The sequence below is a fragment of the Rattus norvegicus genome, chromosome 8 (assembly GCF_021556685.1).
Source record: "Rattus norvegicus strain SHRSP/BbbUtx chromosome 8, alternate assembly SHRSP_T2T, whole genome shotgun sequence".
NCBI lineage: Eukaryota > Metazoa > Chordata > Mammalia > Rodentia > Muridae > Rattus > Rattus norvegicus.
Genome location: NC_141541.1, coordinates 126,300,774 through 126,314,227, shown reverse-complemented (window position 1 = coordinate 126,314,227; position 13,454 = coordinate 126,300,774). Strand labels below are relative to the sequence as shown.

The 13,454-nt window shown below is 49.2% G+C and overlaps 1 protein-coding gene across 1 annotated transcript in view; it reads right to left on the bottom strand.

Moving 5' to 3' along the window:
- Positions 1 to 13,454, bottom strand: part of Itga9 (integrin subunit alpha 9) — a 309,149-nt gene that overhangs the window by 28,883 nt on the left and 266,812 nt on the right. The window contains 1 exon segment of the mRNA NM_001420002.2: positions 1,630 to 1,755. Coding sequence (NP_001406931.1) covers positions 1,630 to 1,755 — 126 coding nt within the window.

Here is a 13,454-nt window from a genome sequence, read left to right as displayed (position 1 = left end):
ACTATAACATCTCTCCCCCCTCCCCCAAACTGAAGAGGATGTAATTATACTCTGTCACCAGCAGAGGGCGGTAGAAGGACTTATGGCCTTGTTGGGCACTAGGGCTCTGGTCTCTAGTGTTTGGGGGAGTCCATAAGTAGACACCCGGTGGTTATGTGGTCAATCCTACCAAAAAGTTGGATTTCACAAGAAAAATCAATTCTCAAAAAGAAACATGTAGATATCTTGATGTACTTTTATGAATTTTTAAACAAGAATGTTGCTGGAGAGATGGCTCAGCGGTTAAGAGCACTGACTGTTCTTCCAGAGGTCCTGAGTTCAAATCCCAGCAACCACATTGTGGCTCACAACCATTTATAATGAGATCTGGCACCCTCTTCTGGTGTGTCTGAAGACAGTGACAGTGTACTCATATAAATAAAAAAATTAATAAGTCTTAAACAAGAATGCTTTCTGACTACGGCAGATTCTGGGTTCACACCTTGTCAGGTAGACATCGGTCTCCTGTTTGGTGGGTGAGGTGGGGTGGGGGGGGTGAGCGTGTAAAGAACAAAGAAGCTGTGTCACTCAGGGAGACACATAAACCGCCAAGGGAAATTTTATTCCAATGACCAAGGAGAAATTTTTCTTTTGTATTTTGAAGTGTATCTTTATATAGAAAGTGTGTGTGTGTGTGTGTGTGTGTGTGTGTGTGTGTGTGTGTGTACACCTGTGTGAAGCTTCAATTGCAGGGGACATTTTCAGCTTGACCTGGAGTTGAATGGAACCCACAGCCGACATCATTATCTAACTGTCCCCTAGGGCCTTTACAAAGATGGACTGTCCTTACCATGTGTGCCACTGGGTAGCTTGACATAATCTAGAATCCTAGGAAGACAGTCTCAAGGAGGGATCAGGGTAGTCTGGGAGGGGCTCTTTCCACTATACTGATCACTGTGGGAAGACCCGTCCACTGTGGGCAGCACCATTCCCTAGGCAGGGCGGTCCTGAACCGTGTGAGAATAGACAAAGTGAGCTGAGCACAGCAGGGATGTCTTAATTCTTTCCTCTCTGTTTCTTCACTGTGGATGCAAGATGACTAGGTGTCTCCTGACTTCTGCACAGTGGTGGACTGCACCCTGGGAATTGTAGCTAAAATTAACTCTTTCTCTCCTAAGAGGCTTATGCCAGGGTACATTGTCATAGCAAAAAGAAGTGAAACGGCAGGCAAGCAGGGGAAAAAAAATTCTAAACCTCTAGTAGCAGACCGCCGAGCTCTTCGAGGAGAGGGAGAGGTGTTCAAGTGTGTGTGGGGTGTACTGCATACGTGTTTAATTTTAATAGAAATCGCTAGCAGGTTCCCCCATTGTACTGTAGGTTCCTTCTGGGAGAAGAAATCGTTTGCTTCCTGGGCAGTAGGTTTTCTGTCAGTCAGGCAATGGGATTTGGCATTTAGCTTTAACAGTTTGACGGAAACCCTGGGCTGAAAAATAGGGTTTGATCACAGTCCTTGAGCCTTTTTGAGTTAACCAATGAAAACCGGATTTGAGAAACAAGGAACACCAAGTAGAAGAGCGGCCTCTCGTCTCTGACATGCCTTCCCTGTGAGGCCCACCCTCACAGGGCCCCTGCCACCGAGCACATTCTTACCAACACTTTTCTTCCGGACTTGGAGAAAAAAGCAAATATGGTGTGGAAGATGTTTTCTTGTTCTTGAGGGATGATGCAGGGGGTTGGGTTCCTTTGTAAGGAGCAGTTACCCTTCTCTTGGCTCACCTGGAAAAGGAGAGAGACCTGTTAGAGCCAGCGGCCTAAGAAAGAACAGATCTAGAAGCATCTGGCACAGCAGCTGAGCATAGACTCTCCCTGCTACCATTCTCTAGATGTCAAGAACGGTCAAAGGGCATTTCATTTTGTGAGATTCTTGTTGTTTCCCAGTATGGCCTTGAACTCCCGGGTTCAAGACATCCTCCTGCCTTTGTCTGCCTAGCAGCCAGGCCCACAGCTCTGGCTGAGAAGTATTTAGGGCAGAAGTTATGACAGAAAATGTGGCTATTAAGTCCTAAAGTAGATTGAGCTGAGAAGACCATGGTATGCAAATGAGATTTGAGGAACAGCTCTAACCTTCCGCTTCTTGATTTCGAAGCTCATCTATATCCTTCCTTTCAGACGGGCATTTAGGAGGCAAAAAGAAATCCAAGTCACGTGCTAACAGAGTCAAGAGCCCTGGTCTGGAGCTCAGGTCTTCTGGGACCTTAGGTCCGTCAGAGCTTATAAGTGGGCCTCATGTATGGTCCACTGTTGGAAGTTTCTAGAAGGTTCCATGGAGCCACCAAGATTTTGTAAAACCCCTTAGCATCTGTTCTTGAGAGATTTAAGATAAAAAGTGTACCAAGAATTGCTCTGGGTCCTCAATTCTGCTCCCACTGGAGTACAAACCTCGTGGTGGGTACCTGAGGTTTGGTTTTGAGAACTCTTGCTCTCAGACCATCTGTCTCCTTTCATTCTCAAGTGTGTGGTCTCCCCTTCCCCAGTTTGTCCCACCCAGAGGGGACAATGCTGACAGGCCCAGAGAAGTTTTCTGCACAGAAGTTCCAGTGAAGACCCCCGAGCCCCAAGGCCTGGCTATCATACTGCACCCCTGGTTGGTACCCAGAAAGCCTTGTAGGATAGACCTCCCTGAAATCAGAGGCAGGCCAAGAGTTCCTTGGCATTCTGAAAACTGGTGCTCTGGCCTTCCAGGCAGGGGGAGAAACCTGATTGCCAACCCACCCTGGCTGGTTTCACGTAAGAGCGAGTCCCCAATGTGAGAAGATCATGGTGACACCCGGCTACAGGTGCCAGCAGAGAGGGGGTAGAGCTAGGAGTGGCAGCAAAGTGCGTGAGAAACAGCCAGGCCTTGCTGGACAGAGTCACAGCCAGAACTAATTTCTTCTTCCACAGGGCGTCTCTGGGGTGGTACGTGTGCAGGGAAGTGATGGTCAGGGGATCTGATGCCTTATGACAGTCTGCCCCCAGTGGAATGTGGGGCAGGAAGCAGAAGCTGAAGTTGGTGGTGGTGGATGAAAACCTCGCCAATGCGCTCCTGACCGTGCTTATACGGGAATCATTTTAATCAGGAAATAACCCACTTTTCTGGGAGGCTCAGGGTGGTCTTGGTTCAGCAGGAGACTGAAGGCTCCCGGGGTCTCTATGGTATCTGATCTGGTGCAGCTAAAATTCAGCCACTCAGTCCCTGACGAGGGTCACCACAGGGAGGCACTCCTCTGAGAGGACGAACAGGTCACAGTCACCGTAACATCCAGGACCAGCTCTGAGCACCCTTCACACTTTCACATCTGCTTCACAACAGTCCCGTGGGCCAGGGCCGTATCTGGTGCCATTTTAAAGATGGATTTATACGGAGATAAGGAGGCAGACCTGTAGAGGGGTTCTTGAGAGTGGGCTGTGCACCATACCCACACTCTAGCACTGGGTTCAGTGGTCAAGGACAGACTGTGGTGGAGTCAAGGAGGAGGACAGACATCCACCCTCTTTTTACCCAGAATTCTTCATGGTGACCCATTTTGCCACCGTCTCCTCTCAGCTCCCAACCGAAAGCTGACTGCTGGCCAGCCCACGGGAGGTATGAGTGCCTGCAGGCTGGGAGGCCAGGCCACTCTGTGCTGTCTCTGGGCCTGGAAGGGGAACAGAGTACCCTGGAATGTTGTGTTTGGAAGGCCGTTCCCAGATCAGTCCTTGGCCTTGGCTGACAGATAAGGACCTGAGGCCTTAAGTTTGGTGAATTATCCAAGGTCACATGGTTGGCTGTTAGCAGCAGCCTGGACCCAGAAGAAGGAACCCAGAGAGCGGATGCTATCCCACCCACCACTCTTGTCCTCTGTCCCCTCCCCTCTTATTTCATTGAACACAATGATTGCCAACTCCATCCTTGTCCTGTGTTTGACAGAGTTCACTCATCTCTACGGCCGAACAATGTCTGCACAGCACAGGCCTCTGCCTCTGCGGATCAGCACCTAGGGTCAGGTCGATGACTTGACTGTTGTGAATCATGTGGTACGCTTCCAGACAATGTGTGCCCATGTTTGTGTTTGCCGGCACATGTGTACACAGAGACCTGAGGACGACCTTGAGCATCAGCTCCAGAGATGCCATCTCCCTTCTCTGAGGTGGCCTCGGTGGCCTGGAACTTACCAGTTAGACTAGATGGCCTGTCTGGTGACCCCTAAGGATCCTCCTGTCCCTAGTTCCCCAGCACTAGGATTACGAACGCGAGCCCTGACCCCTAGCTTTTTTTTCTTTAAAGATTTATTTATTAATTATATATAAGTACACTGTAGCTGTCTTCAGACACACCAGAAGACGACATTGGATCTCATCACAGATGGTTGTGAACCACCATGTGGTTGCTGGGAGTTGAACCCAGGGGTCCTGCTAGGACTCAGGACCTCTGGAAGAGCAGTCAGTGCTCTTAACCACTGAGCCATCTCTCCATTCCTGACCCCTATCTTTTTAGTGTGGGTGCTGGGGATTGAACTCAGGTCTTCGTGCTAGTAAGGTGAGCACGTCACCCTCTGAGCTGCCTCTCCAACCTCATGGACTTTTTTGGCTTTTATAGACAGGGTTTCTCTGTATAGCTCTGGCTGTCCTGGAACTCGCTCTGTAGACTAGACTGGCCCCGAACACAGAGATTTGTCTGCCTCTGCCTCCCAACAGCTGGGGTTAAAGGCGTGTGCCACCATGTCTGGTTACGCTCTTGAATATTCAGCGGTACCCACTGCAGCCCAGTTCTGCTTCTTCACAACCATGACAACTTGAGTCTCCTGGGCCTTGGTTTCCTTATCCCTAGAATTAGCACAGTGGCCTACACGGTTACTCCTCGGAGCTGATCACAGGCTTCCCGGATCATATGTATGGCTTCCCTGGAGCATCCCGTGTCTGTGAGAATGGAGGAGGATGTGTGTGCCACGGTGCATATGTGGAGGTCAGAGTCAGTTCTGTCCTGCCATTAGGGTCCTGGGAATCAAACTCAGGTCGCTCGACTTACTAAACAGCACCTTTACTCACAGAGCCAACTTCTCAGCCAGGGGCCACCTCATCTCCCATTCTGTAGATAAGCAATTGCTAAAACCTTACCCCACGGGCTGGTTAGTTTTGTCTAGAGAACTTCAGTTGTTAAAACAAGACAAACGAAAACAGATCAGCCTTGGGAAAACCCATCATGAATTCTCTTGATTAATGGTTAATGCCGGAGGGCCCAGCTCACTGTGGGCAGTGCCATCTCCGGGCTCATGGTTCTGGGTGCTGTAAAAAAAAGTCAGGTTGAGTGAGCCAAGGACAGGAAGCTAGTGACAGGACTTCTCCATGGCCTCTGCATCAGTTCCTGCCTTCAGGTTCCTTCCCTGGCTGGCTTCCTGCACAGTGGACTGTACGCTGTAAGCCAAATAAACCCTTTCCTCACCAAGTTGCTTTTGGCTGTGGATGTTTATCGAAGCGAGAGAAAGCAAATTAGAATACTCCCTCAACATGGCTCTAATCATCTTTGGTCAAAATCGTGAGGAAATGAAAGGATCTTCCCATGTCACACCAAGCGCCCCACTGCTTGTGTTCAACAGCTCCATCTGCAGCCGGCTGAGGGCCCTGTGGCCTCTGCCCCTTGCTCACCTCTGCCCACTCACTCTCATACTTTCCCAGACTGCCGGAGCCCAAATGCCTTCCCACGACAGGACCCCTGGGAGTTGAGGGAGGCCCGTGGCTATTGGAATCTGCACAAAAGAACTTACTAAGTCCACAACTGGGGACAAGAGGGCTCGGGGCACATTGTTGAGGCTGGATTCTGCTGGCACAGTTATTGAGGGTTGAGTTGTTATCTGCCCTCTCCAAACCTGACCCCAGAGAAAACACTGTGTAAGCTGAAACCAAGGGAGGGTGGCGGTGTGGGAGACTGTCAGGAGCCCACACTGTTGGAACCCAAGATGGCATGGACATCTCGCGGTAGGAGAGTCATCCTGGGTGAGTGACTGGAGGTGGCTAAGGTGTCGGAGGAGGGTGTCCCATGTCCTCTAAGTAGTCTCACTTTACTCATCATAGGGGTGAAGCCTGAACTGAGGTTCTTGGCCAAGGAAAGATGGCCTTTCCTTTGGACATTACCAGCTTCGGTCTCCAGGGGAGGAAGGGATGGCCGTGTAGGCTGTGGTCAGAGGGACCAGGATGCTCCCACATGTGAGGCTCAGGATCAGTGTGTCTGTTATAGGTGACAGGCTTGTTCTTCTACACCCACCCCTCAAGCTCATCTCTCTGGGAGCCAGGTGAGTTGTCTGTGAGCCCTCTGTGTGCAGATGTAGAAGATAACCCTGGTTTCCATGGGGCTCCATTCCAACAGATGGGACACACACTGGGCGCTTGCCTCACCTTTGTGCAGGGAGCGCTGCCGTCGGAATGGAGACCCCATGACTGTCTAAGCGGGGGCTTGGCGAGATGTTTTAAATGATATATGAAAAACTACATATTTGTGAGCATAGCGTGAGTTTTCTTGTTAAAGGATTTTTAATGGTGTGTGTGTGTGTGTGTGTGTGTGTGTGTGTGTGTGTGAACAGACCATCAAGTCCCTGGAGCGTTCATCGTCTTGGATGTCTGTCTGTCTGTGTTGGAGATATTCAGTGCCTTCTGTTAGCTTCCTCACTGCACCTCATCCGTGTCAAACCCCAAGTCCGTTTTCTCCACCCACCCCTGGCTCTGGTGGACACTGCTTCACACACTACCGTGAGGTTACCCTTTCTAGTTTCTGCTTGTGGAGAACATGTCTAGTTTTATTCTATGTCTGCTGAACTTAACACCTAACAGAATATCCTCTGGTTTCATCCATGTTGCCACAAATGACAGGATCACACTTTTTGGTTAGAGCTGAATAATACTCCACTGTTAGTTGACCATTGATGACAGACAGACAGACAGACAGGGGGGGCCCAGAATTCAGAGAGAAAGGAATAGCAGAGTCTGAAGGTGCACACTGTGGCCTTGAGTTCAACCTTGGACAGGCATCAGAGGGAGGCAGGAGGGACGGCCTGGATGGAGGAGGACTCCTGGTGTGGTGGTGTGAACGTGCCCTTCCCCACGCTCACATGCTGGTGTACCTGGGAGACGTGGCCTCAGGGCATATGAGGTTCTTCCTTCATAAATGAATTAATCTATTTAAGCGCCGTGGGGGCTGGTGGATTACTATGAGATTGTTTATGTATTTATATATTTATCTACGTATTTATTTATTTTTGATATAGGGTCTCACTATGTAGCTTTGACTGCCCTAAAGGGTCACTGTGTAGATCAGGCTGGCCTTGAGTTCACAGAGATCTACCTGCCTTTGCTTCCTGAGGGCTAGGATCGAAGGTGTACACCACCATGTGCCCTAAGACTGCTGTCATAGCAGGTGAGGACTCTGCCCCATTAACAAGAAGCTTTCACGGTGAGGTGCCAGGACCTTGACTTGGTAGTTTCCTAAACCACCTGCCACAGGAACTGTATGTTCTCTACTTTGCACAACAAAGCAAGGGCCTTGTAAGCAGGTCTTAGGAGTAGGTTGGCTCTGGAGAAGGATGGGGGAGGAAGATGTGAGGTTTGAGATGAGCCTGTTAACCTGACCCCAGAACTAAGGATGCACTCAGGCTGCAGTGTTCTCGGCACTTTCCTTTCTTTCTTCGGCTTACGTCGCTCTGGCCGGCTTGGAACTCACAAAGACCCACCTGCTCCTGCCTCCTGAATGTGTACGACTGCGCCTGGTTTTATTTTAACAGCACGTCTGAGGCCTGGATGTGTCTTTCATCAGCTTTAGCCCACTCTCCTGATTACACACTGCTTGGCCGGGGTTTCACTGAGAAGGTCATCAGAATTTGCCTGGCTCTGTGCCTCTGGTGCACGGTCAGAGAGATAGGTAACTGGAAACCTGAACACTGCATCACTCAGGAGCCGGGCTAGGAGTCTCCCTCAGTGTAGCCTTGGGGGGGAGTAGACTTGAAACTAGCCTAGAGCTGACTGGCGAAGGAGCACAGGTTCATTCTTGTCAAGAACATGTGTTTCCCGTTAACTCCTGTTTCTCTGTCAGCCGACATTCTGCTCCCTGTCACTTCCTTGGGCCACTTTTTTGTATCATGTTACACACGCACAGCTGCTGGCAAGTGGGTAAACATGACCAGGCCCGTGACTTAACTGCTGGGCCCCTCCGGATTCTCTGAATTCACACGCCCTTTGAGGTGGGACACCAAGGGAATGTTGTGAATACCAGCTCTGCTAATTCAACCACCAACTACCTACTCTGGGAGTGGAGAGATCAGGAGACAGGGCGATCACCATACCACTGTGGTAGCTTACCGTGTTCCAGAGCGGTTGTGGGGATGTTCATTTCAGGACTCACTAAAATGCTTGGGACATGATACCAATTGGTTAATTATACCCATCCTAACATAAATGAGCCAATTACATTCTGTTCCATTCAGCAAAAAGCAAACTCAGTCACCTCCCATTTTTATCTTGTATTAAGTTACATTGTTGCGAACGACTACCAGGTGTTTCTGGGTGCTATCTGACCGATGGTCAGATGGCGGTGTTCTCCTAAAGGGGCCAAAGGTTTGCACGTTCAGCTTCCAGCCGCATGGTGCTTCAGACCCACAGAGAGTTGAAGTCACTCCTGTTTTGTTCCAGCAGGGATGGGGCCTGAGATGGAACTAACAGTACTGGTGAGGTCTCGGCTGTTATGTTACCCACACTTTGAAAGGCTGAGAACATGCTTCTGGATGTCAATGTCCCACCACTGAAAGACAACGAGAAGTTTCCTTCTAAAGAGGGAAGAGTTCTTATACTCTGTGGAAGACTCCTTGCCTATCAGTTTGTCATGTGATACTTCTTTGTCTCTCTTTGTGTGTATGTGTACACGTGTCCGTGTGTGTACACACGTATGTGTGTAGGTATGTGTGAGTGCACACAGCAATTCTTATAGTCTGTGGAAGACTCCCTGCTTATCAGTTTGGCAGATACTTTGCTGTCTGTCCATCTGTCTGTCTCTCTGTCTGTATGTCTATCTGTCTCTGTGTGTGTCTACACATGTGTCAGTGTATGTATACATGTATGTGTATGTGTGAGCACACACACAGTAATTCTTACACTTTGTGGAAGACTCCCTGCTTATCAGTTTGGCACATGATAATTCTCTGTTTGTCTCTCTGTGTATACATGTTGTCAGTGTGTATACACGTGTGTGTGTGTGTGTGTGTGTGTGTGTGTGTGTGTGTACACAGAGCAAGTCTTATACTCTGTGGAATACTCCATGCTTATCAGTTTGGCATGATTCTTTTCTGTCTGTCTGTCCATCTCTCCCTCTTTATGTACATACACATACATAGATACATGACATACATATATACATGTGTGTCAGTGTGTGCACATGTATGTGTGTGTATGTGTGAGCACACACAGCAGAGGTCAAGGTCAGGTGTCTACTTCCATCATCTCCCCACCTTGTTCTTTAGAGACAGGGCGTCTCAGTGCAGCCGGCATGCCCCAGGGACTCTCCCGTCTCTGCCCACCCAGTTCCGGGATTACTGGTGCACACTGTCATGACCAGTAGGTGTTGGGTTCTGATATTTCTCCTGTTTATTCCTAGGTGTAGCTAGAGGTTCCAACACACAAATAGAACTCCAAAGAAGACACCTGTTCCCACCCTCCCAGGCTCCGTGAGGTAAGCAGAGAAGGCTGTAGCCTTGCTTAGCACCTCCCACCATGGCTCCCATTTCATACCACTAAAGGCCTCAACTAGACAGTTTAGTTGTTGAAATGGGACAGAGAAACAAAGGCAGGTGTCAACTGTTCACAGTGACAGTTCACTAGAAATCTGCAGAGTTGGGGATGGATCACGGCCACCAGAACAGCCTCGTGTCCTTCGCTTCTAGAAAGAAAGTTGACAGTAAGCATATTGTTTTCTTTTACTTAGTTGTGAATGTGGTTCGGTGACAGGAACCGTTACCCAGTCGGCTGGGCCAAGAGAGTAAATTTAAAATCCTGAACGTGTCATAACTTTGGCTTAGATGTCTTCTTTCTAATTGAAGACTATCTCCTAAAGAAAACATTTCTCCTCAGCCGCTTCTCGTCACACTGAGGAAGAGCTGTGCTCTGTCTGAAAGGCCAGGGGGTCACTGGGACCAAAGATGAGACAGAGGAGAAAAGAAACCTTGATACCGACACTCCAGGAAGCACAGGGTGCAGCATCCTGTGAGCCTGCCTCCCGTGAGCCTGCTAACTCTTATGCTATAGGGAGATGCATGTATTCCCACCAGCTCTAGGGATGGCCGATGCAAGGCTTCCCCCCTTGGTCCTGAGCCCCTTTTCTCCTCTTTGGGGGTAAGCAGCCGATATACCGGGGAGTCAGGGGAGTCAGGAGTGCAGGCCACACCAGGCTCCCCATAAAAGAGTACTCATTTCCATGTAATCAGAGAAAGGCGGGCCCCGGAGAGGCCCATTTCACAAGCATGGATGGCTTTTCCTGGAGCTGAAGTGATACAGAAGGGAAGTACTTTCGGAGATGAAGTGACAGCGAAGAATTTCCAGATGTGGCTGGATCGTCGCCGTGAGAGACGGAGGCGTAAATACGTTATCTGAGCACTTGACATGCAGGCCCGAGATGCTCGCCTTCCACAGATGGCCAGACACTTTGGAAGCGGGATGGTCTACTGACTTGGATAATGAATGAACCCGTCACGACACCCCACCCCCACCCACTGGGACACAGCACAGACCTTGGGATTGTATTAGTTTGTTCAGATTCCAGTTTCGGCTCTTCGATCCCTCTACGGTGAAGAGTGAAGTTTGCGTCCACCCAGCTTTGCAGAGTTCACGCTGCGCATATTATTTGAAGATCCTCCTTCTATCAAAAGGTCTGTAACCCTTTGGATGCCATCTCTACCCTCCACACTCTATCTAACCTCTTGGACCGCCTTTTGGAGGTGCGTGCACCCCAGAGCAGCGGAAAGTGAAGCTGGTAACGGATTCACTGGGTCTCAGGTTTCAAGGACCTCAGGGAAGTCTGAAGTGTGCCTCAGGGCTCGTGTTTAGGAAATTTAAGAAGAGTTTGTAAAGGGTAGGACCCCCGATGGCCAGGGAGACCAAACGACTTCTTAGGGGCTAGTAATGCCAAGGCCATGACTTATGGTCAGAAGGAATTTTGGGGTACACGTGAGAAAGCCGGTCCCCATTTTTGTGTTTCTGAGGCACACTTGGTTTGGCCTCAGCAGGTTAAATGAGAACCATGTGTTTCTCGGCTGTGGCTGATGAGCTCTGTTTATCCTCAGCGAAGTTTCCGTTATGGGCTCTTTAACATCCCATTATGCCTGCACCAGTGAGGCCGGTGGTCGCGTTTGGTTGAAGGGCTGAAGGGAAACTGACCGGTTAGCCCTCATTGTTAAGGCCTATTCATGTTGGGGGCCAGAAAACACCACACATTTAAGTCTCGGCATTCCAACCAGCCCACCCAGGGGTGACGGGGAGTCCCAACAGCTGGGACACGGTACGTTCAGGCTCCGAGATAAGAATGCTCACCCTCGGCCAGCAAGGAGATGGCACTGCTGGTTTGATTTATTCTCAATGTCCACACAGTTCAAAGGTCAGCCTCTGGCTTGTATGATGTCCATGGAGCCCTGGCCAGCTTGTCCCTACCTTCCAGAGCATATGAACGGTGCACAGACACATCTCGGGGACACACAGTTTTGCCCTCTGGACGAGCATGTGTAGTTCACGTGCCCAGAAATGCAACTATCACTCCAGAAGTCAATAATCTCCCTCTGACTACTGCTGCAGAATCTGGTCAAACATTTCCCCTCTTTATAAAGTGTTTGGCCCTTCCTGAGGAAAAGGAAAACCTTCTCCTGATCTATTTCTGAAACTTTAATATGTGACTCATATCTACACATGTACATAAAGAAGAAAAAGGGAGTGGTTTAAAGCTACTGACAAGATCAGTTGGTACGTAAGGGGTTGGGCTAGGAGAAAATAGATTCCATAACTATCGATCCCAAAATTTGTGGACTTTAAGCTTTCTCACTGATGCTTTTGACAACGTGAGTGGTTGTATCTGATTTGAAAATATCACCTTCCCTTTGATTCTCAGATTGAAATGAAGGCAACTTCTGCTGGAGGGTGAGTGGCGTTTCCAAAAATGGCTCTATTTGGGATTCCCAGTGACTACAAATTTTCAGATCTTTTTGGACACATGGAGCCCCCTCTAGATACATCACAGAGTTTATCGATTGCTAAGGATTTACCTCCCAAGCCCATGGCAGAGAAATTATATCTGGCGGTGGTGTAGCTGATGTAGGCAGTGGAATTTTTATTTCTCCTAGCTCATCCTTCCGCCCAGGCACTGAATTGGACATATACAGAAATCAGGGCCGTGTCCTTGGCTCTCATGACATTTGGCTCTCCTGAGAGAAGGTGACAGACATCAAGTATAGTGACATTAGTGAGTGACAAAGCTGGGAAGGAAATGCCACAGTGAAATGGAACCAAGAGTGGGGTTCACAGACTTGGGGCTGGTGGCCTGGGCAGACTCCCTGAGAAGGCAGGCTCTGGACTTGGGCCTACATTCTGAAGCATCATCTACGGGAACCCCAAGAAGGCATGATGGAAGAGAGGGGCTGGGAAGTGGATATGGGGGGATGGGCGGGAAAGGAGAAGAAGCTGTGAGCAAGGAAAGGGGCCAGGGAAGCACACGGTGGCAGTCCTTAAAGGGTCAGTGGCTGAAAGGCATCAAATTAGAGGGAGGTTGGGGGTGGGTTAGTGAACAACATGGCCAGAAGGTTTGGGGCATGTATGGAGGTTTTTAGACCTTGTGGTTGAGCCAATACAATCTTCTAGCTTGTGTATGTGTACATGTGTAGCTGTATGTGTGTGGGTGTATGTGGGTGTGTTTTTTGGTGTGTGGGTATGTGTGTATGTGAGTGTATATGTTTGTGGTGTGTGTGGTGTATTTATGTGTGTGTGTGTGTGTGTGTGTGTGTGTGTGTGTGTCTGTGTGTGTTCGCATGTAGGCTTGAGGTTGATGTTATGTATCTTCCTCAATCATTCTCTACCATATTTTCTTGAGATACCGTCTCTTACTAAATCTGGAACTATCCAGTTAGGCTAGACTGGCTGGCTAGCACGCCCCAGAGATCTTCCTGTCTTTGCCTCCCTAGCGCTGGAATCACAAAGGTCTATCACTGGAGCCTCCTGTTTGATCTTTCTACAGAGACCCTCAAGAGTGTCTTGGAATTACATAGAGAAGCAATCATGGCCAGAGGAAGTTCTCCAACTACGAAACAGGTTCTCACCGCCAAGGCAATGACTCCTTATGGGAGAGACTGAGCAAACATTACAGCGTATGCTGGCTAGTTTTGAATTTTTATCCTTTTTGGAGCCCACGGAGAAAACGAAGGCAATGCCCCAGGAAAGGAAAG